Genomic DNA, 24,950 nt, shown 5'->3' with positions numbered 1-24,950 from the left:
TTTGCTAAAGACCTAAGGAAGTCCGACAATTTACAAGAGCTTAGCACAGCTCAATCTGCTTGCCTCTGAATTACTTTCTTGGAATCTACTTATTTTTTAATGTTGTAGATATATATCTCAAAGAATGTTTCTCCTGTATTTCAAGTTAAGAATAATACTGGGTGTGATTCAGGTCTTCCAGTTATTCCCCAAACCGTTTGCGCTATTTTAAAGACACATTAAAGTTGAAACGAGTTAAGCCTATTGTAACGCGATTATATGAACCCCTCGGCAGTCTCGTGTTCTCTCAGCTTAGTTTCGACCGGCTTTGTAGCTCGCAGAGAACTCCCTGAGGGAATCACGAATTACGGACACTGCTTGTAGAAAATTCCAGAGTTGTTGACTGAGAAACGTATTCGTAAACAAAGCTCTAAAGATCTCAGGACAGCATTTTTGAAGTGATGAAAAGTCAATACATAACATTTGAGTTTAGCCTTTTATCATTTCTCTTTTCCGAGAAAAATCGTCTAAAAATAGATTGTTCTCTAAGATTACCAGCGTTTTGTTACAGAACGTAAGAGCTTTGAACGTGTCACGTCACACTGTCGAGAGGTGACTCGAATAATGGAGATCAACTAGGACGTTCTTTAGCAAGCGCTGATAATTTTGGCCATCTACAAACCCATAGCAGATTTGTTATAACCATTTTGTTAATATTTCTTCAGCTTACAGTGAGAACTGTATGTGTAATATAATGTTTGCGACGATGGGCAGACATGCGAGCACGCAGCAGTTTCATTCCCTGATCGTCGACAAAGGAAATGTGACTGAAAGCGGTAGGAAACTTCATTGAGATTTGGCCAATCTCATTTGCCCGGTTCCATTGAGGGTTTCTTCTTGCAAACGAAAAGCTAACAGACACAATACACGAAATCATTCGGGTCATATTCTTGCCAAAGAAATACTAACTAAAGCAGTTTGACCTCAGGATCAAGCGAGATAATTCTCCTCTTCCTAGCTAATGTTTTTGTTTACATTTTTACTGCCAGCCACCTAATTATGGCATTTTAATTTATTGTATAGTCGTATTTCGTTTCATTTACTTCCTCTTTAAACACGCAAAATTAGCTTCTTTTGTTGTTTGATGAACGAACAAGGGTCTTTTTCCGACATATAATGCAAGATAATGCGATTTTTTAAATTTAATTTAACGTTGAATTGAGTTTACAAACCATAAAGGTTTTTCGCCTCTCAATTTCAATTGATTAGCATTGACCGATGCGGAGTGTTTCATGCGTAATTTTAAGGGCAAATATTGTACTGTTTTCGTATGCAAATACTGACACAGAAAACGTACAGATAACGTCTGAGTTGAGTCATTGTGCCCTACTTGAACTTTAAAGTATCAAATTTAAAGAATTCAAGACTTAAAATGAGAAATTACAGGTGTAATTGTAACGTAAGAGAACGGTCGGGAAGTTGTTATTAAAGAAATCCCCTTTTACTTTACCTAAAGAATAAGTTGTCAGCAAACCAAAAATGTTTTAGGGACTTCACTTGCCATAAGAGGAGAGAATTATATTGTGAAATAACGGATATAGTACTGCACTGAAGCCGTTTATATAAACGGAAGCCACAACATTGTAATTTTGGAGCAAGCGGTTTTCGTTTAGGAGTGCGGTGACTGGTCAGTCCGTTTTGATGCTTGCTGCACAATTCTCGATTCTTTTACTTTTTTTGCCATAGCTGGCGCTTTAAACCGTGTGTATATATAGGCACTCAATTGTTTTACACTGTCGGTGCACATAAGCACAAACAAAAATATACGTGGTACACTAGAAAAAAGGAAAAAAATCAACAAATTCGCCGGGATAGCTTGACCTAGCTTTACAGTTTGCTGAGTTCACGTGTGTTTAGTGGACAAATTTTCTCATCGCGGGAAATATATTTTAAAACAACATGTCGCAACAAATCAGTACCGGTATAGTTGAAAATTACTCAACAAATTAGTAATATTAGAATATGACATTGTACCAAACACTAACAATGCCAAAAAAGTCGTTAAACTCTGGTCTTAACGGTCAGCCATACGGTGCAGAAAGTTGGGCAGTGCTTGGAACTATGATCTGTTGTGACTTCCGCACATACATAAACAACTATATACAGAATGGCTGACTTTAAGGGCACCCAGCGGAAGAACTTTTTAAATGTTGTTTTCGGATTGATAAAAATGCGGTTTCGGCTTCTGAAAAAACGCCAGCAGCTATGATTTTCTGAGAGGAGGGGGATATGGGGCTTTGCGGGGCTTTACTAATACGGTGATGCGATGAAAAAGATATCCCGTGTTGCAGTGTTGCGGTGATCGCAACTGAACCCCACGGTGTGCGATGTTTGTGTTTTTTACGCTACGGTGTTCGGTGAAATGAAATGAATGAGTTGCCAGTAATCGGATACCCGTGTTTGCGCGAAGAACTCTGGGATCGTCAGGGGGCAAACATTGCTAGTCGCTAGAAGGAAATGTATGGCGGAAAGTTGTTTCGAAGTACAAGAAAACGATTTTTGAGAGAGATCAACGCTTTTTCGCCGTCGTTTTCATCGCGTATGGATTTGGGCAATGTTGATGTGTGGAATATGTAAGTTTTTGGTTGAATAACCGTGAAATATATGACAAAATCTACCGATAAACTCCGTTGCTTGCGTGAGGTTTATTGTGGAATTTACATCGCGTAATGGTCTGATAATGTTACAAAATTAATTAGGTATAAATCGAGAGGAAATAACCCAGTAAAGCCTTTCAAGTTGTGTACAGGCTACTTTTGGCTTATTTGAAAGCTCAGTCATGCAAATAATACTGGAAATATACCCGGTAGCGATCATTGTACTGTCTGGGGTTGATTTAATTACAAATGAGTCCGCGCGACTCATGCTGTGTGGCTACTGTGTTGCTCAAAGCCTTTGCTTTGCTTTTACAAGCACGTATTTCAGTGATTTTCCTTTTCTATAACAGATCAAGGGTGGCTCCTTGAATTTATCTCTGAGTATTTGTATTTAAAAGTGTCATTTGTGCGTGATTATGCTTTCCAAAGTTTGGTATTGACAGTTGAGTGAAATTGCCCGACACAAAGGGTAGTAGTTCCTTCTGCAATTTTCGATTTCTGTTTTAGAGCTTCTTTTCTGTCTTTATATTTAACTTCTCGGCGGGTCTTTTCTACCATTTGCTCCGGGTAGCCTCTCGAGATCAGGCGTGTATTGAAATTTTCAATATTCTCTTCAATGTATTTCACAATAAACCTCACGCAAGCAAAAGGGAGTTTATCGGTAAATTTTATCACTTATTTCACGGTTATTCAAACAAAAACTTACATTTTCCATGTATCAACATTGCCAAAATCCATCCGCGATAAAACAACGGCGAAAAAGCGTTGATCTCTCCCCAAAACCATGTTTTTGGGCGTCGAAACAACGTTTCGCCATACATTTCCTTTTAGCGACTTGCAATGTTTGCCCCCTGACGATCCCAGAGTTCTTTGCGCAAACATGGGTATCCGATTACTGGCAACTCATTCATTGTTTGCGGTGCTGTGGTTTCTCATTTGACCTTTCTCCGACCTAAATTAAGCATGTAAACTTCGCAGTAATCCGTGCTAATTAATTTACAGTTGTATATTTTATAAAACAGCAAACGCAGACCAACACTGGCCAATCCGAAGCTGTTTTCGACCTTTACGGGCATCAGCAGTGTCGACACGTGGGCAATGAGAGGCGTTGTGATATACCTAATTTGTGGAAAATTGTTGAGGCATAAAAGTATTACAAGTATAGAAATTCAAAACATGGGCTAAATAATATGTTTCGGTGACGGTGTTTCGTCGACTTTTCTTGTGGTGATGCGGTGTTCGCTAAGTGTTTTTGCGGTGTTGCGGTGTTCCCCAAGTCCCGCTCTGAGAAGCAATAGCAATTTCGAGAAGAATCAAGTTCCCCTAGCACAGCCTTAATTCACAGAGCTTTAAAAGCCTAAAGCAGCGTTTTTAGCATTTGGGAGAAAACTGTCGGGTAATCCTGATAATGGGCTAGCATGTCTTTACATGGCATTTTGTCCGACATATCCAAACGGGAAAAACAGTTGAATTTGCATCCCCACTTCGACATTTCTGTTTCAAAGGCAAGCTTGCTCCTGTTAGCGAAGGAAACTTAAATATATGAATGGTCATTCGTTTTTAAAATGGCTCCTTCGGGACAAAGTTTTTCTAAGCAAAGCCGCCAGAAATAGAAATGACTCAGTTGTTAGGTTGATGCAAGAAAAAAGCCGGGCTAAAATGATAAAAAAACGTTTCTGAGGCCAGTTTCATAAATAGATCTTTAACAGACCTTCTATCTTGTCGGCCTCACTAAAGTTGGACATACTTTTAAACGCGAAGTTTGTAGAATTATCCCAAGACGAATTTACTGAAGGAAAAAGGTGAAGTTTACATCTCTTGGTCGCGCAAGTTAACATCAAGCACTCTCAGTAAGTCTGATTTTCATATTTCGGGAACGAAAAACTTTGTGTAAGAATCTTTTTTCAGACAGCTTAGCATGTAATGAGGCTGAATTTTTACTCGTCATTTGTGTTTTGAACAGCTTAGCGAGTTGACCTAAAATTAAGAAAGACTCATAAGAATAGTGTGCTATGTGTGACGCACTAAAATCTCCGCTAAGGTACATCTCTACCTGTTGCGTTTATCCGTTTGCGCTTTTGTGTCTATTTTGTACCCATTTTCTGTTTCTTGATTTTGCTTATTTTTCCTTCGACCTCCCTCGAGAAGTTTGAATACTATAAATATAGGCTTAAGTGACATTTTAACGATGTTACCGTTTTAAAATAATCGCTTAACAAAAGGCGTGATTTAATTGTGTTCTTCAGTAATGATTACTGGAAACGATGAAACGGAAATACGCGCAACACAGCTTTCCACGGAAAATAAGTGTGTCACGCCTAGAAGGTTTGGCCGGCAATTGCGCATAACAATAACAAACTAAAAATAATTGTATCTTAATTAAAAGCAAAGGAAAAAATATGAATAGGGATTGCATAACTCTCAGATATACGACGACTTCCTAATATAGTTTCATCCTTCATCACACATGCCAGCCTCGACAGTCATGGCGCTAAAGTCATAAAATGGAATTTTAAACGGAAACGGAAGCAAATCAAACACGCTGGCATGAGTTTTGTTCCTTCTAGCAATGTTTACTTCTTTCGTGGGCTCGTTGGGTTTTGACAAGTCAAATTTGTCTATTCAGACAACAATTAGATTATTCGCTCTCGATTTCATGCGTGATAGTTCGACTCGGGCTGCGCCTCCGTCAATTATTACGCATAGAAATCGTAGAAATTATCAAACAGGCTGGCGTGATGTTTGTTCTTCTAGCAATTTTTACTTCTTTCATGGGCTCGTTGGGTTTTGACAAGTCAAATTTGTCTATTCAACAATTAGATTATTCGCCCTCGATTTCTATGCGTGATAGTTGACTCGGGCTGCGTCCCCGTCAACTATCACGCATAGAAATCGTAGAAATAACCTACTAGTCGTTCAAAACTTTATCTAAATCCTCTCCACAGACACCTCGAAAACGTCAAGAAGCGGCCGTCATTTTGTTAACAACCGCACACTGCTAGGCTACCCACTATCTATCACAGAATAGATGGTGAGTAGCGTAGCCGATCAGAGGAGGGCATTCGTGATAATACGCTAGTAGATTTACTTATACTAAAACCTCGAAGAAAGCGTTGAAATAATAGAAGAGGTGAGTTTAAAGGGCAGGAGAGATATCAAATATCTGACAGTACGTTATCTTTGGACCGCAAACAATTCATAAAAAAACTTACCTTGATCTCTAAGAAGCTTATTGATAAAAGAGATGCTGAATATCACGCAGTAGAAATATTTTTTAACTCTATTTTTATAACTATTTTAGACTATTAGACGTTTTATATTTTTAGAAATTGTATTTAGCAGGGCCCCTCTGGATACCAGCCACTGTGCTGAATGGGCCACCCTGCGTAAATAAAGTTTTACCTATATTGTGCAACTCAACTAGAAATCTAGCCTTCTCCAAGGGTTCAGTCAGAGTTGGAGCGCAGCGCGAAACGTATTGCGCCCCAACTAACTGAACGCCTGGAGGAGGCTACTAGAAATCGGACTATAAAATCTGTATATTACGTATTTAAAATTGTCGAGCCGGCTGATAATATATCTATGAATTTCTTTCTGAGCGTTTTGGCTGTGACTGAACGAGGCTACCTGACATTAGTGTGAATAACTGAATGCTTGAAACATTTGAAACACAGGTAATAGCGGTGCCCCGTTACGGAATAGCCTTCCAACTGATATTAGGGTATCCAAAACATTAGGTGAATTTAAGACGAAGCTAAGTAACTTCAGTTTTGTGTGAATCAGCGACACGGCGTCCCTGTAAAGCAGTACTTTTGTTTTTATTTATTTCTTTTAAAAATAGTTAGTTAGCTCAGTTTGTTTAGATTAGGTCAGTTTGTTTAGATTAGGCTTTTATTCTTTGTATTTACTTTTATAATGATTATTTTGTTTAATTTTTACATTTGTAGATATTTTTGCTTGTATACAACTGAGTGGAACTTACCGTGTATAAATCAAGTGATCTATCTATCAGGTAAAGGCTTCCAACTTACTTTACTTCCGGGTTTACTGAAAAAAAGAAAAAAAACCTTGGAGAAAATCCTTTTCCTCAAGGCTTTACTGCTTTTAACTGCACACGTAAATCTTCGAAACTAAATTGTGTTTAAATAAATAGAAGAAGCGAATTGCATAACAATTAGTGAAAAAATTTGGTTCTGCGACAAGAGAATTTCCTAGAACTAGAGGTTAGGCAGCTGAAAATGCTGCTGAAAATGCTGCTTTTATAGTGATGGCGTGACCCAATGACAGTCACGCAAACTTCCCAGGTCTTGGCCGAAATGTAACCCGGGATAACTTCGTTTCAAGATGGCGGCGAATTTGAAGCTACGAAGTCAGGAAACAAGTCGAAGACGTTTCAGCCATGATGCTAGCTGCAGTCACTGTAACATACCTTTTCCTGACTTACCAACAAGTATGAGATATGGAGTTATTGCTTTCACGTCGATAGCGTGTTATCTGAATACCCTGGAGTACGATTTAGTTCACGATGATGTGTTTGCGATCAAGGATAACACGGACATACGATCAGAGAACCCACTGTTTAATATACTGTCTAATGACTTCTGGGGCAGGCCAATGTCGAGCAACAGAAGTCACAAGTCTTACAGACCGCTCTGCACACTAACCTTTCGAATGAACTACGCGATTCACGGGTTAAATCCATTTGGATATCATGCAGTGAATGTTGTTTTGCATGGAGTGGTTTGCTTGCTGTACATGTTTATGTGCGAGACGGTCGCCTTCAAATCAAATGTGCTTGCATTTCTCGCAGGACTTTTATTTGCTTCACATCCTGTCCACACAGAAGCTGTGAGTAGAATCAAGTAAAGGGCCATTCCATTTTTTATCCTCGCCCCCCCCCCCCCCTTGTCTATTGAGGGTCACGGAAATCTGAATGGGAGGGGGTAGCCGTTTCTGATGCGGTAACTGTGTCGGTGCCTTTGATCTTTTATAAATTCCGAAGTGGGGGGTGGGGGGGTTGGGGGGGGGGGTTGTGTTAACGCTTTGATCTTCCTTTCTTGGGGGTAGAAAGTTTACTTTTCCTTTCAGCTAAAATTCAAAGTCTTCTATCATGGCAGAGGGGAGGGGGCGGGGGTGCAGATATTTAATGGAATGGCCCAATATGTGCTTTTATTTTAAAGTTTTTGGACCTGTCCATCCAGGATGCAGTATATAGAGAGTTTTCACTCATGTGGCCAACATCCATGCAAATTTATCAGACCAAAAGAAACTGTTTACGTAAGAAAAGAGTCAAACTCCCACAGGACTGGTTTAGGACACCAACATGGCTGCCATTTCATTGCTTAAGGATACCAGTATGGCTGCCATGACGTCATGTGGAAACACTACATATATCCTGTCATTCAGATAGGGCATTCCATTTGATGTCCACCAAACCAGCTCCCCCCTTTCCCACCACGTCCTGTGATTTTTAAGGGGGTTTGCTCTGTCATCGCATCGTTGATATTTTGAATATTTCTACAAGGACTGGGAGCAAGTTGACATTTTCTAAAGAGGGTAACAAAACACCATGTTTGATGGGATGGGAGAGGGGACATGACTTTGACTTTTAATCCTTTCATGAAAGGGGTTAATTTTGACTTAGAGTGTACCTCATCTGCAGGGAGTAGGTAAACTCCCACACAGGTCCCTCCCCACGGGTTCCTTCCACCAAACTATGTCGGGAAGAATCTTGTGAAAATACATACTGCAAGGCTCTAAGATTGTATGAAATATAAATTATCAACATCACGCTTTATTCAAAGCTGTTATCTTCTCAGGTGACAGGAGTTGTAGGACGTGCTGATGTAGTAGCATGCTTTCTGTTCCTACTTTCTTTCCTGGCATTTGTGAGGTAAATCATATTTCCTCTACATGCATATCTCTTCCAGCAGTAGATCCAGGGGAGGGAATGAGGGGGTTACACCCATCCCCCCCACTTTGAACAGCCTTTTTTACTATTTGTTTGATGACACATCATAAAGATAATAGAATATAATTGTTTTATACAAAGTTGTGTCACTTACAACAATTGACTGATTGTCAAGTAAGGAAAAGATAATGTGCATTTCATAATTGCATTATTATTTTTGATTTTCTGGTGAACAAAAGGGAAACTCCAGATTCTATTATCATGCCACAAACATATGTCAAGTTTCAGGAATGCTGGAAATGGTGTTTTAAAGGATAATATTGGAAGCATCTTCCGAGGGGGGGGGGGAGGCATGGCCCCCTTAAAACCCCCTAGTAGCCCACTCTTACAGTGTGTACTATCCATGCTGATGGCATTGAAAGTTACATGTGTCAGCCAAGGGTGTAATCCCCTTCTTTCAGAAATTCCTGGATTTGTCCCTGTCTTCTTCCAATATTCAAGTCTTCTTGTTACATTACTAAATACAATTGCAATTTACAGAGATTAAATATAATTTTTCACTACAATTGCAGGTCAACAGGAAACAAAGGCTGTACGTTTTTTCTGTACACAGTACTTTCTGTGATCTGCGGCTCCATGGCAATGCTTGTTAAAGAGCATGGCATTACCGTCTTTGGTGTTTGTATTGTCTATGATTGTTTAGTTATCAACAAGAGGTTTCTTTGGAGGTAAGGAATATACTTTCATAATCTTTTGACTAATGCGGGTTTCATTGGACTGTGTAAACTAAAGATCAACTAAATCTCAGACGCATGAGATTCCCAAAGAGCAATCATGTTAAACCACATTGAAGCAGTTATTTTTTTTTTTATTACACATGATCCTATGCTTGTTAAATAAAGCTAACTTGAATGCTTTGCTCCTGGAGGTGGGGGTGGGGGTAGGGGGAGAGTCCCATATAAGAAGGACCGGGGTGCTCGTTGGAAATTTTGAAAACAACCCCTAAGAGGTACCAAGATCCTGTTTTGTGGGCGTGGCTTGAAACTTTTTGCACCCCTAAGAGGTAACAAGTTTATTCTAAATCCACACCATATCCTGTCATCCTGTCATCTCCTGTCATTTGCTTTGGCTCAATACCCTAAAAGGTGCCACAAAAGCTTTGGCTAAAAGGCACTTTGAGCACCCCTATCCTTTTTATATGGGAGTCCCCCCTGTCAGTTGGGGGGGGGGTTCACTTTGCTACTTTAACTGCTGCACACTTATTCATATTTAATATATTTTTCAGTTGTATACTGTGTTTATTGCTTGTTGTATTTGTTTTATGTTATTACGAGATTAAAGGAGAAAGCAATTACAATAAATATAAAGCAATCTACATCATTGCCCAATATAGTAACTTCCTTTATGGTAACTGCCAACTTTACAAATCCCCTCTGATTACAACATCTAACTTTGTTAAGACTATTAAGCTGATTTCCACAGAGCATTCAAGCAATAATGGCAAAAATTAAGTTACCAAATAAACCTCATGGCATGACAACATTTTGAATACAGTTAAGAAGAACTTATTGAGGCTAAAGCTCTCAAGCTGACCCCGCGAGAGAAAATTGAAGTTGAAGTTATCCATATTTCAATTGACACAGATGTTTCGCACTAGTTGAAAACACAATAACACACGCTTTAAGCATTCTTACAAGGTTTGACATTGACTTTCTTGAAAATTGAATTGCGGGGTCACTTAGAGAAATGAACTGGGGTGAGTTGTTTTAAATAGTACTCCAAAAGTTACCGTGCTGTGAGTAGATTTTTAGTAAATAATTTTTGCACTTATTGCTCGAACTTTGAGCAGAATCCGTCATAGTCCTTTTCCCTTGTTGTTATTGCTTTGCAGGTTCATAAAGGAAAGGAAATTGCATGATGTCGAATTTTTTAAGCCCCTTTTGATCAGACTAGTTGTTTTTACTATATCAGTAAGTATTCTTTTATAGTTACAGACTTATGATAATCTATGATGACCTTAACTCAATGGTTTCTTGGACATTGTAATCATTATTCGAGTCGGTGCTTCATTATATCCATGCCAGAGTGTTTGTAACGTGAGGGCTCTCAAGAGCCTAATGAATATTGTTCTAACAACCTTCTTTGTTTGTATATTTTTTGCCATTTTATAAATATATTTACAAACCATCAATCCAAGGAAGCCCAGCGAAGCCAAAAAGGTTTACGTTATGGACTAGCATAAAGTCTTAAAGATACCTATGACTTAATAGAAGAATAAAAATGCTGTCATGTGCACACAAAATGATCATAATTTAAGATAAAGTTTAGTTAAGCAAAGCTAAATGCGCAAAAGCAAAGGAAGACAAAAAGAAAAAAAGCACACAAACACACTACGATAAGAAAAACGTACTTAAACCAAGAAAGATGACTTAAGTTTAGACGTGGACGTAGTAATACTAGAGGAATTTCAGTGCTGAGAGAGTTAAGTACTTGTAACTATCTTTGTTACAGGTTCTCCTGCTGATGGTCTTCAGAGTGTGGATGCTTGGTGGTAATCTTCCTTATTTCACAGCCCAGGATAATCCTGCTTCATTCTCAGACTCACTCGCTACTCGCATCATGACATATTGGTATCTACTTGTCTTCAACTCCTGGCTTCTGCTATCGCCAAGTGTGTTGAGCTATGATTGGCAGATGGGTAGTATACCTCTAGTGGAGTCTCTGCTGGATTACCGCAACTTAGCAACAGCAATGTTTGTCATAGTGGCAGCACTGCTGGCTTACACTGCTTTGTTATCCAACAAAATAAATGTGAGTGTAGGAAAATGATAGAACGGGTTCCAGAATTGGGCAAAGAGGGTTGGGGAAGGGAACCAGGAGCTTTCTGGGGAGGGAAAAATGCCTCGCTTTGCTGACTGGAAGGTATAACTCTAAGTTTATTAAAATGATAGTATCAAGTAAGATGTAACATGGGTGCCACAAATTGAAATAGTACGATTGCTACTTGTGACATCATGTTATTATTGGCAGTTTGAAAGTACAGTGCAGAAAAAAAAAAGCATATTGAAATTCAGGCAACCTAATACTATTCAATGTAAACTAAGCCCTTGCAAGGAAGAAAGAAAATTACCATCTTAGTTGCAAATTGATGAAGCCTAACCAAATATACTCGCAAAAGCGCTACTGATCTTATTTTGTTTCAACGTTTGATTCGGCGCCTGTTAGAGGGTGGCGCTTTTTCGAGGGACGCGCTTTAGGGGTGGCGCTTTTCAACAACTCATTCAATTTTCTTCTCTTATTAATATCCGACAAAACAGATCTCTTTTTGTATCCAAAAAGCGATGGCAACGTCCTCCATAGCTCTAAAACGCCAATGTCTGTCTTCCTTTCTTTATTATTAAAGTTTAAAGAAGCTACGTATGTAGGCACGTAAATCCAGTGTTTCAATAAGCGCCACGTCCAGTTGAGGGTAGCGCTGCCCAGGGTGTACTCCCATATAAATAAAGAACAGGGGTGCTTCGTCGCACCTCTTAGTGTGTTCAGCCTCAAAATTGTCCACAGCGGGAGTTTTCGCGGTACAGAAAAAGGTCAGTGTCAGTTGATGTGTTGTTTGAGAATTGGTACCTCTAAGGGGTGAAAAAAATTCAAAGCCACGCCCACAAAACAGGATCTTGGTACCCTTTAGGAGTTCTTTTCAAAATTTCCAACAAGCGCCTCCATCCGTTTTATATGGGAGTAATCCCCTGGGTAGCGCTGTTTCGAGAAAATGCGTTTTGTGCCCTATACAGCTCTAGGAAAATGTGTGCGTGATAGTGCGTTTTGTGTGCGGCAAATTAATTTGACCACAGCTACTTTTGTTAGCGTGTATCGATTGTGACAAAGGAAATTCCTTGTTTTCCATTTTTGTCTTGTAGCCCAATGAACAGGATGTTCTTGTGTTATCCCTGGCTTTGCTGTGTATTCCTTTCCTCCCGGCTTCCAACCTGTTTTTCAGAGTCGGGTTTGTTGTTGCTGAAAGAATTCTGTACATTCCAAGGTAAGCGAGAGTCAGGCCTCGTCGCGAAAAGGAAAACAGGAATACAGTTGACTCCCTATAACTTAATCTTCATGGGGAATCCAGAAAAGCTCGAGTTATCGGCAGCTCATAACACAGGGAAATTAGTACAAAAAAGAGGAAATTAGAGAATGAAACGGTATGCGTTTCAATCAGGTTTATTACAAAGAAAGAGTAAAACTGGATAGGAACGGTACAAGCAAATTCTAACAGATTTGAAGGGAATAGAACAAAATAAAACAAAATGGCAGAATACTATAGTGGGCTCTGTACTGCAACACATGAAATGTAATTGCAACGAATTAATTTTCTTAATTTAGAAATTGACAAATGAGTTTTGGAATTTTCGAGGGTAGATTAATAAATAAAATGACCTGTAGGGATAAAAAAAATCACTTCGAGTTGTCGAAGTTACGAGCTACGGAGCGGCGGGTAAAATTGCAGTAAATGTGAGGAGCAAATCGAGCAAACCAATATCGTTTCAAGTTACCAGGGCCTCGAGTTATCGGGAATCAACTGCATTCGGGTTTACTTTGTAGCCCTTTACTTCAAAGTAAGATCAGTTTTATATACTGAGAATTAAACAATGCCATATACGGGACGATTGCGAATAAAGAAGCAATGCTAACAAATTAATGAACTGTACTCGTCTTACAGATATCCTGCTCATTTCTTGCAGTTTGAATTCCAGTCAAGACGTAATTGCCTCATCCCACCTACCCCCCTATCCACCCCACACCCTCCATTCTTTGAGGCGTTGTAAGTGAGGAGGAGACAAAAAATATCCACACCGTATAATACTTTCATTGATTCGATGGGTTGGTTTGCTTGAGTTAACTTTCTTCTCCCCTTTATTTGTAGTATGGGATTCTGTATGCTTGTTGTTTGTGGACTCAACAAACTGGCTTCAGTTGTGCGATATAACAGAAAAGCATTGAACAAAGACACAAGTGGACAAAGTGACAACAGAATTGGAACAAAAGGATCTTTCAAGTCCTCATCCATTGTGACTTCATATATGCTGCACAAGGTTTTACTGTCAGGCATTTTCGTACTGATAGGACTATTTTGTTGGAAAGACGTGGTTCGAAACCGCGTGTGGAGCAGCAGAGAGACATTATTCAGGTAAACATAACAGTTGAGTCTTTTTTAACATTTATTTTGTACAAACTGTCAGGGGTTTCCATCATTTCTTGGTAAGAAGAGGCAGCGTGGCGGAGTGGTAAGGTCGCCCAACTTGAAAACCGGAGGTCGCAGGTTCAAGTCCCGCTCTGACCACTAAGCTGGAGTTGTTGCTCAGTGGACCCTTGCTCAACTCCTTGATCATACTTGTTAACAGCCAACTGGTCTGCCTCGAGCCAGTTGGGATTTTTAAGCCCATTATGTTTAGTTGATATATTTGTTTCTTTCAGTTCAGGTGGCATGCCTGTGAACTAGCTGGGTGTAGCTAAGCGCATTGACCACTATAAACAACAACATTTGAACATTTTTTGAACATTATTGCAAAATTTTGTAAAGCAAACCAAACATTTCTCAAATTACCGGCTAAGTTTTACAAGCTCTTTAAATGTTTGTAGTCATTTCGCGTCTAGCGTGATACCTTTTCTGCCCAAAGTCGTATGTTAATGAGGAAAAAATGTAAACAATGATGTCAGTAAAGGTTCTCCTATAAGGCACACAGACTACGGTCGACGTAATGGTACTTGCATGTATATCACCAAGATGAGGGCTTTTTCTGTAGCCATTCACGGAGCGAAAGTTCACCAAATTTTCCCCACAAAACTACCAGTAGAAATTAGTAAGAAGAATATTTGTTTTGTTACCTAAAGACTTGCAACTGCTTTTTGGCCTCTATCCTTTAATCCGAGTCTAATATATAGCCTTTCGGTTAATGATTTATTACTAAGGTATAAATTTCAAATAACTATAGGATTTATTTTACACTATCAGTTAGTATACATTGTTTTGTTTTGTTTTTTGGTATTTGCTTTTTAGATCTGGGGTTGAAACTCTTCCTCACAATGCAAAAGCACATTATAACTATGCCAATTTTCTGAAAGACGTTGGAAGGGACGAGGAGGCTATACTTCACTATGAGACTGCTCTGAGGTGAGTTTCCCATTTGATCCATGTCTGATTTCTCCGTACATTGCCATTACACATCTAATTATGAATATTTGATTCTAATAAAATCATCGTCATCGTCAGAATGACAATCAGTTATTAGAGAGCTTAAACAAACCACGACGACGATAACGGCAACTGACGAGAACGCCACCAAACAGAAGGTTTAATGAACAAAACAGTGGTTGTGCACGTGCGTTATAAATCTTTGTACATTTCTTAGCCGTCCTCGGCAAAAAAAACAACGTGAAATGTGTAAGTTCTGCGTAGATTGAGGAAAGAGAACAATGACGGCTAATTTTTCGTATTTCCATTTGGAATTGAACGCTGTCATTGCATATTTAGCCTGAGCACGTTTTTGGAGTCATTGGCGTACTGAACAGATCTAGATCTAGACAATTGCGAATTTCGCTGGTAAAATAATTCATTTTTGACTAGGCATCGTCCTCGGCGGCGCCGTCGTCTTTGCCGAAGCTCCTTATTAAAAGCGGCTATGAGCCTTTAGTCATAGCCGCGTCGATCCAGAGGATTGTGTGACTTAATGTAGCCTTGTAAACAGAGCTCAGGCGGAACGGCATTTTGGGTAGTATATGAAGGCGGTGGAGAGGGGGTGGAGAAAGACACGTGGAAAGTTCTATTGAGCAATTAGATTATGAGTTCGAGATTTCTATCGCGTGATATTTGACGAGGGCGCAGCCCGAGTCAACTATCACGCATAGAAATTGAGAGCGAATAATCTAATTGTTTGAGTATAAATCTACTAGTCGTTCAAAACTTTTTCTCAAACTCATTAATAATTCATCAAGTTTAAACAAAGGAATTCATGACCGTGACGGTGTTTGGATATCTGATCTTAATTAGCATAGATTTTTACGATTTTATTTCTCCGTTTTCTCCTTAGTTTTAGTTTCGATTCAGAAGATATATCAAACACTCAAGACAGTGTTTGACCACATTTCCAAACACCTCGGAGTTCGTCAAAAATACTCCGCTGCGCGTCGTATTTTCAACTCTCTTCTCGGCGTTTGTAAATGTGGTCAAACACGGTCTTTCGTGTTTGATGTATTACTTCTAAATTTCTTCACAGACGCTTCGAAAACGCCAAGAAGCGGCCGTCATTTTGTTAACAAGGGCACACGGCTACGCTACTCCCTATCTATCATAGAATAGATAGTGTGTAGCGTAGCCAATCAGAGAACGACATTCGTGATAGAACGCTAGTAGATTTATACTAATAAATAACAATAGCCGTGTCTTTTTTGTTTTCCCGCTTTCAGGTTGGCTCCAAATCACGTCAGTGCTCATAACAACCTTGGTACTCTTTTGGAAAACAATGAGGTACGCCCTTGTCCCCGGAAAGCACACAAATTTGTTGTTAAAGTAATTTTCGACATGTAAGACATCAGACAAAGCAAAAACAGTTAAATCGTATTTTATATATGTCTGTGTTATTTTTTATCCTTGCAGGAGGCTATGAAGCACTTCTATCAAGCCATAAAGTATGACCCTTATCACGCAAACTCGTATTTCAATCTTGGAACACGCTTGGCGTAAGTAACCATTCACTCTTAAGAGCGACTGAGGCCCCACCCACACTACGCCAGAGAAATTTGAAAACGGAGGTTTCACTCTGAAAACGCATCAAATGTTCTCTGTCAGCGTAATGACTATGCCAGAGGAATTTGAAAACGCAATAATAACCTGAGCGACCATTTTGGATTTGTGTTTGAGGAAAACTAGGGAAAGGAAATCACATTATTATCGTGGTGTCACCGTTTTCGAAAAGCTCTGTTTTCAAAATGGTTTCCGTCCACACTAAAACGCAAAGCCGACGTTTTCAAATTCTTCCGGTTTGAAGAACGTTTTCGAAAAGCTCCGTTTCCGTGACGGATTAGTGTGGACGGTAGCCTAACCGTAGAAACAAAGCTGCGTTTTTAAATTTCTCCGGCAAAGTGTCGAAGGGTCCGGAGTGAATTCGGCTCCCTAGAGCGTCATCATGTTTGGCGATAGAGAAGTTTTAAATTGAATGCCGCTAAACCAAAACCATAGTAATCACTAGTACATGTAGTTGTTTGTGATTCTTCTCAGACAATGATGCTACAGTGTGCATATCGAATGGGTAAAGTGTTTAAACATGGTAAGATCAATATTTATTCCACGTGTGTAGACACACTTTTGACTGTTTTTCATTGATGTCTAGGTCCTTAAAACGCTTGTCAGAGGCTGAAGCAATGTTGAAAGAAGCAATCAGGTAAAATAAAGAATACCTACTAGCGGCAGCACTTTACACCTTTGCCGTTATCATCTTGCCCAGTTTCAAAGAAACTGGATGAAATGGAGGAGCTGAAATTAAGGCAGTCCATGCGTTTTTTGGTGAGCTTTGGATAGATTTAGTCGCGTGTCAGGTGGCCGTCTTGGATTCTTAAAACGTGGAGGGTAGGGTGAGAGAACGAGTTTTCAGCGGCACTTCTCCTACCTAGGGTACATTTTTTTCCACTCCCCATTCCTCTCGTGTGTTGGGAATCCAAGATGGCGCCCGCCCAATTTAAATAGGCTCACTCGCTAAAACACCCCTGCATTGCAAGCTAGAGAATTAGGTGATCAGAAACTACCAACGTAATCAAAGGTCGCCCACAGTTTGAATTCAAAACTTTGCAACCCAAGAAATCGTGCCTATCACGCCTTAAAACTAAGGCAAGGCATCTGTTGATCATGACTAGGTCATGGGTTATTTTGTCAGGTTAAATCCAAATTATCTGGATGCCGTGATGAATACTGCTGGTGTGCTCAGCGAACAACAGAAGTACGTTGAAGCTGAAGAGTTTTACAAAAGAGCACTTACATTAGAACCCAGAAACGGCGACGCGTACAACAATTATGCAGTATTCCTTGGCAAAATGGGTGAGTAAGAAAGAAGTGTTACTGTTTAGGTATTGTTCTAACACATAGGTAAGGTAAAGGTAAAGGTAAACTTTATTTAGCCAGGGTGGCCCATTCAGCGACGAGGCTGATATCCAGAGGGGCCCTGGAAAGTTAACTATTGATGTGTGCCCTGGAAAGCTAACTATTGATGTGGACATGTAGTTAGCGACAGTATAGCGGATATGCATTATATTCAGCGATCAGAGAGACCATTATAGTAAGAAACATGATTAATAATAATAATAATAATAATAATAATAATAATAATAATAATAATAATAAAAAACAGCAACAACAAATAATGTATACTTAAGGCCGCTGCACACTATCCGATTTTTTGTCGGCCGACAAAAAATATTCGCTTGTTGGCTAGTGCGCGGTGAATTCAGACAAGTCTGCGACAAGATCGGGGCTTGTCGGGCGATATCTAACATTGCTAGATCTCAAAACGTCTTGTCGGGCCTTGTCGGCTAGTGACAATTTGTCGGGGTTCGCGCGCGTCTCAGCCAATCAGGAAATGTCACGAGAGTCACGTCAGTGGAATAGGTTGGCATCTTGATTTTGGATGACTCGACCACAAGCGTCAACGCGGTTAGTCGCGGCAAAAAATTGGAGTGTGCGGCAAGCTGATGGCCCGACAAATTTTAACCCGATTTGATCTCGACAAAAAATCTGCACTTCTACGACAAAAGACCGGCTAGTGTGCGGCAGTCTTAAGCTAGGTAATCGATGAGCGGTTGAAGTAGTTCCATACATGCTTGACCGGAAGTAAAAATTTTCATTTTTATCAAGTTTATTATAAAGTTGAGATGTCATTGGTCACCAATCACATCTCACAGTAGCCCAATAACAAACAGTTCACGAACAATTCAACGTTTTCCCTCCTTCTATCTTTCCTCATCAGATTTCGTATTTGCACTTAGCTACAACAAAGATTACATTAATAACGCGTATTGGCCTTTGTACATCAGGGGGGCGAGCCTTAAATTACAACATCCGCCATCTTGCACACCGTGTACTTTAATGATTGAATGAACATCTTTGGTGACAGGAAGACGCTGCTTTTACCAAAACATTGTCTTTTTTCACATTACGATAAGGGTGTTGTCTTTCATTTTTTTAAATGCAGGTCGCGGGAAAGAAGCTTTGGTGAATTACAAAACAGCCCTGCAGCTCAACCCCAATCACACAGTGGCTTTGGTGAACATGGGTCGGCATTTGCGTGCAGCAGGAAATATTCAGGAAGCGGAGCAAGCTTATAAGAGGTTTGTATTGAGATGTAGTACACTATGTGCAACAACAGCAGCAACAACAACAACAACACAACAACAACAACAACAACAACAACAACAAAACTTTATTTTACCCTAGAGTTAAAAGAGAAAAATTTTCTACTTTATATCAACGCAAAAATGATAGGTATGCTGGCAAACTTAAATATCCTAAGAGTTAAAAACGCCAGGCAGCTAGTTAAAAGGAAAGATATTTTACATGTTTAGGTCAGAGACACAAAACAATCAAACATAGACACAAAAAAAAGAAATAAACAAATAAAGCTACGTACCAGTAGACTAAACGTCCTACATTGCAAAACAGTTTTCTTTTTATCCAGGAAGGGCGACGCACAGATATCTAATGAAGTTTGATGGAGAGGTGTTTCATTTTCTTTTTAAACAAAGACAATGACGATAATCTCATATCTTCGTCGATGGAATTCCATACTGATGGGCCTTGAAATCGTATACTGCACATTCCATAATTTGTTCATTCTTTTGCAAGATAATCAGACTATTTTTCAGCAAGCCTTGTATTATAGGTATGGATCTGATTGCGTATCGATTGCATAATTCCTTAATGCATTTGAATCAAAATTTTTGCTGAAGTCCAAAAATACAAGACGAAGTGCTGTCTTTGTATCAGATTAGTGTGTCTGGAGCTGTGGGGTATCGCGTTGTTTGACACTTTAATCTAAAATTTAGAGTACCTAGGAGTTGCATAAGAAAAGTTCATCTTGAAAGTTTTAACCCAACGTTTTAAAGTTCGTCTTTTGTTGTTTAAGCTTTTCTCAGTTTTTGAAATCAGGCTTTTTCGTTTCTAGTTCAAATCAGTACAACCAGTTTGATGTTTTCTGTTTCGTTTCTGTTTCTTTCATTTTGAAGGTATATTGTGTTATTGTATAATGGCATACTGCGCCTTTAATGTAACGTGTTCCGGCAATTTGCTGATACATGTACCGTTCATATACACCTCCCTGACTTCCGGGTTAAAAGAAAGACGAATTAGTCGATACCTTATTCGAGGCACAGCTTCGAAGTGCTTACCTAATTCGAGGCTACCCTCTTGTTCACACTACTTATGCCTTTCAATCAATTGTTATTGCAGGGCTTTGTCAGTAAAACAGGAACCGAGTACGCTGCAGTTGCTTGGAGTATTGTATTACCACAACAAACAGTTGAAAGAAGCTGAACTGGCTTGGAAACAAGCTTTAGAACTGGACCCATCAAACCTTGACACTCGATCAAATTATGTGAGTACACTTATTCTTGGCTGATGGCAGTGATATCAACTAAAATATCAAGATGTATCGCAGGACTAAGACGACATTTGAGCAATTAGCCTTATTGCGGCGTACGGAAAACTGATATTAGGACTGGATGGTTTCGACAACCAGAGCAAAACAGAAGAAACAACAAGGTACTCTTCACCATATAAACTGAGTACAACTCGTTTTGAAGTTTTAAAAGTTGAAACGGTCGAACGGATGGACGGACGTGATGGTTCTTGCAGTACATTGTACACAGAAAATCACAATTTGCCTCAATTTGCTTCAGGGCAACAGATCGGCCGAAGTCTTGTAAGACAAAGTGTTTCCAGACTTCATCAAGATAACGAAATGACGAGTCGCAGCTGATTGGCGTAAAAACCAAAGTGCTATACATTTAAACTGAATCTGTGACACTCACTCAAGGCAAACAAAAACAGTGAACAAGCAGACAAACAAACAAACAAACAAACAAACAAACAAACAAAAAACAACAACATAGACAACAGACGACTTAAAAGAAATACCTCACGGCTCATCGTGTTAAACAACGACAACAAAATGCCCTTTTGGAAAAATATAAGCGTTGCGCTAACCATCGGAATATTATGGTATATCGTGATGTCAGAGCGCGTGAATCATTATCAGTCAGTGCTTCAGCTAATGTAACAACTTTTGTTTTATGGTAAGTTCATTTTTTGTTGTTTTTTGTTTTATCCCCAGGCCGTTCTTCTTGGTCAAACAAACAGACTCAATGAGGCTGTGAGCATTCTGAAGGGCCTGGTTCTAGATGATCCTAACAACCAAGAACATTACAAAACATTGACGGGAATGTATGCCCAGAATGGACAATTTAATGACGTAGGTTTAATGACGTAGGTTGCATTGGGTAGTTTTTCATCACTGCCTGCAAGCTTTTGTGCTTGACATATTAGTTCGTGTTAGTGCAGAGTTTCGAACCAGTTATGCCCCTAACTGAGTTCCTCAGGTGTTAACTCTTGAGTCTACGCATTTTGCTGAAAGTGACAAAGTAATTAAAAATGTCATTATCCTATCCTCGTCCCTGTTATAACTCGTACGTCGCGCAGATATATATCTTTGTCTTTGCGAGATATTACAATCGTTATGTCCTTCAAGGATTCACTCCGTAAGGTGTTGGTAGAGGGTGATGTAGACAGAAACATGCTCTTGAAAAATACTATTATTGACGCCAGTAACAATTCTTGCACATGGCAAAAAAAGTATGCTTGATCTTCGTTGAAAGTGGCATATATACATATATATCCATATATTTTTCTTTGTATCTTTCCTTTCCTCTTGCAGGCCCTGCAGGTTATTACCCACGCTCTTAGTCTCCATGGTGACGATGCTGACCTTTATTATCATCAAGGAAATTTGCATAAAGACTTGAAAAACATGCAACAGGCTAAGGAAGTAAGAGTGACAAGATGTGAAATTTGTCTTAATACACCATTTTGGCTTGGGCAGTTTGTTGCCCCATTTCAGACCATGTGACGAAACTCTTGAGAATTCTTGCTGTAAAATTTTCAGATGGTCGCGTGGCGTGTATATGAATGATTAATTTTTTAAATGGATAAAAGAATGTCAATTCTCTAGAGAATTCAAAATCACGTGGTCTGTTATGGGGAAAAAAACGCCCAAGCTTAGAAGGTTTATGGACGGACCATCATTGTTTCGAGGGGGTGTTGCGCAATTTTCTGGGGAATGAATTGTTTTCTCACCTTTAGGTTATGCATGATTTATTTTTGGTGGGCCTTTTTTGCTGTGCAGCTTTTTTTTTCTGGAAATTGCCCATACCTCCTAAAAAAAATAGTGGTCAGTCTCTTATTAGTTGGATTTCCTTGATGTTCATTCAGTCTCAGTTGTGTTGTTATAATTTGGTAATGATTCTCCTGGAGGGGCGTTGGTCCAATGCGATGACGTGCTACATTTGGTCTGGACAAATGTCTTAAGTATATTCCTTGATATTTCACGGGGGGAAAGAATGTTACGTGCCAGCTTCGTACGTACCATCTAGCGTTATGCAAATGTACGCAGGTCATCGGTAGTCACAACTGGGTCGTTGCACAGTTCCCCTTTAAGCGGCCTTAGTGCATGCAAAGGCTTGAAAGGGAATAACAGTGGAGAGTGCTCACAGAAAATAGTGTCCGTGGCAGTTCCATTCTGGTCTTATTACCATTCAACGACGGCGACAGCAACCTACTTTATGTGTTTTCGGTTTCCTTTTTTTTTTTACCTCGCATCTGACGTGCACCATGTCAATGGTATCTTACTTTGAAAGGAAAAGTAGTAAAGACCTCCTTTTTCCAAACAGAGTTTTAAGATAGCGGTGCAGCTGGACCCAGAGCACTCGAGTGCTCATTTGAATCTTGGTGTTATATTCCACCTTGAGGTGAGTAACGATCCGATTGAATGCACATGTGTGGTTATGTGACAGAATATGTCCAGTAAAGAGACTAACGTTATAGGGTTGAGAGGCTATAAATTTTGTATAAAATTGGAGTGAATTAACCATGATCTAAACGATCAAGGGACTGGGTACGAATATTTGAAATCAAGTAATTTGAAAAACTGAGCCTGGTACCTAAAGGAGCATCTAAAAGTTAGTAACTTTACCAAATGGCAGTGTTTTACGTTCAGAAACAAAGATGTCATAGACTTTTGAAAAGTTGTGATTTAAGAGAGATTTGTATAGTTTGGTGAGAAAAGTTTTAAATCGATTTAAAATATTTCTACTCAGTCCCTTGCTCGTCTAGAACATGGCTTATTGTAACAACTTCGAGGGTTTTTTCCACTTTTTTTTACAGAGCTCTGAAAACAGCAAAAACCACCAAAATTACAGAAAAGAAAAACATAAAGCTTGTATTAAAATGGATTAAGCAATAAAACATATGACCCTGTATACTACATCAAAGTTCTACAAAAACATAGTAGAAATAAACATGGAATAAGCTCTTTGATGTTTCCTTCAAATGTGATCACCAGCCACTATTTGTATTTCTTCACAGGGTAAACATGTAGAAGCCAGACATCATTATGAGATCGCAGCGAAGTTTGATGCAGACAACCCCACTTTAAAACAAAACCTAGCAAAGCTACAACGCGTAGAGAAGAAGAAAAAGAGTTAGCAGAAGAATAATGTGCGGCGGTCAAAATGGACACATCAAAGATGAACTGTTCAAGAAAATCAGTGAAATGTTTTGGTTCAAAACCACTTAATATGACTATGTGATTTTCTAATGGTTCTCCATGTTTTACTTTTATCAACGAGATAAATAGGAGAATTTTTGTTTGCAATATTTGCCTCATTAGCATAAGCGATACAGTTTCTGGTAGAGCTACAAAAACATTAGTTCTGAATATTGCAAGCGGACAGCACGATTAACCGTCCCAAGGAATTTGAGGCCGATGTTTTGTATACATTTTGAGCTACGCGGGTTTAAAAACTCGAAATCTTACAAAGAATGTATGAGCTCATTAGCGCTTTTGCCACCCAGAAATATTGCATTTTTTGAAAACCAATTTCTTTTCGAATATTACACCCAAAGAGCCAAACATTTCACCAATTACGTAGTTTCAAAAGTTCATTAAAATGTTTGTAGTCAATTCGTGTCTAGCGTGGTACCCTCTCTGCGCAAAGTCGTATGTTGATGAGGAAAAATGTAAACAGTCACGTCAGCAAAGATTCGCCAAAAGAGATAAATAAATAATAAATAAATAATAATAATCTTTATTGAGGAAACTTTTTCACGCACATGTGGTTTTCGAAAAGGACCTCAAAGATTAATACTAATTAATAGAACTAAAAATATGAAATTTATAAAACACTTAAGTTAAAAAATTAAAAACCTGTCTCTTGAAAATATTTACATTAGCAGAGTCTCGTATTATCTGGCTGAGAGAATTAAAATCATTAACAGCGTGATAGGCAGTTCTTTGTTTTCCCCAATTCGTTCTAACGCAGGGGAGATAAATGTTACGTACTCGTTCCCAGTCACCCCTCCTTTCCTTTCTCGTGCAATGGTTCATGACGCCTTGGGTTGGAGACATACAATGCACTACCCCAAGATAGCGTTTATTAACTTTTCTAAACGGTCTTACTCAAGGCTACTAAAGTATGTAGCTGGCGGCTATCACAGCCTTTCACCTTTCACACTACAAATGAAATAACAGAAAAAACGCAATATATATAGGGCTGAAATATTCGAAAAGGCTACTGTAGCGCAGCACTATGTGTTGAATATTGATGACTTAATTGTTTTTGACACTTTTCATCGTTGTGGAGCTAAATAACAAAGAAAAAGTAGTTGAATAATTAAAATCGTATCCACTGAGTTTACAGATAATACTCAAACTTTTTAATACAATTTTGCGATTATTTTGGCTATACCTGAAAAAACAAAAAGCCTGTTTTGCGTTCTTCAGGAGTTGTTTCCCTCCTGAAACATGCATTGTAGATTTTGATCGTCCCTGTGATTGGTTATTAACTCTTAGGTCAATAACTCCCAACCAATATCGTAAGCAATCTCAGTGGACACAAACCGTGACGTTTATTCATTTTCTTTACTCCGCTACGGGCAATTAGCTTGCACCAGCAGCCTCCAAACTTCTGGGAGAAATCATTCTTTCAGCGTTTGTTTCTATCAAGGTAAGAAGTTGAGCTTCCTTTTAAATGACTGGAAAAAAAACACAATCCTTGAACAATTTTTTTTTAACATATAGGCCAAGTTATTCTGTGCC

The 24,950-nt window shown here is 39.1% G+C and overlaps 1 protein-coding gene across 1 annotated transcript; it reads left to right on the top strand.

Moving 5' to 3' along the window:
* Nucleotides 1–6,747: 6,747 nt before the first annotated feature.
* Nucleotides 6,748–24,883, top strand: LOC145477796 (protein O-mannosyl-transferase TMTC1-like). Its single transcript, XM_081455622.1, has 18 exons — nt 6,748–7,484; nt 8,456–8,529; nt 9,120–9,275; nt 10,439–10,517; nt 11,059–11,358; nt 12,462–12,583; nt 13,463–13,726; nt 14,597–14,710; nt 16,003–16,063; nt 16,193–16,275; nt 16,926–16,976; nt 17,466–17,626; nt 18,777–18,912; nt 20,030–20,174; nt 20,913–21,050; nt 21,513–21,623; nt 22,525–22,602; nt 23,219–24,883. Exons 1-18 carry the CDS (start codon nt 6,981–6,983, stop codon nt 23,336–23,338), a joined length of 2,697 nt encoding a protein of 898 aa, XP_081311748.1. The 5' UTR covers nt 6,748–6,980; the 3' UTR covers nt 23,339–24,883.
* The last annotated feature ends 67 nt before the right edge of the window (nt 24,884–24,950 follow it).

Source organism: Orbicella franksi, chromosome 2 (assembly GCF_964199315.1).
Source record: "Orbicella franksi chromosome 2, jaOrbFran1.1, whole genome shotgun sequence".
NCBI lineage: Eukaryota > Metazoa > Cnidaria > Anthozoa > Scleractinia > Merulinidae > Orbicella > Orbicella franksi.
The sequence above is the reverse complement of the archived record's forward strand: the minus strand, read 5'-3'. Positions and strand labels throughout refer to the sequence as shown.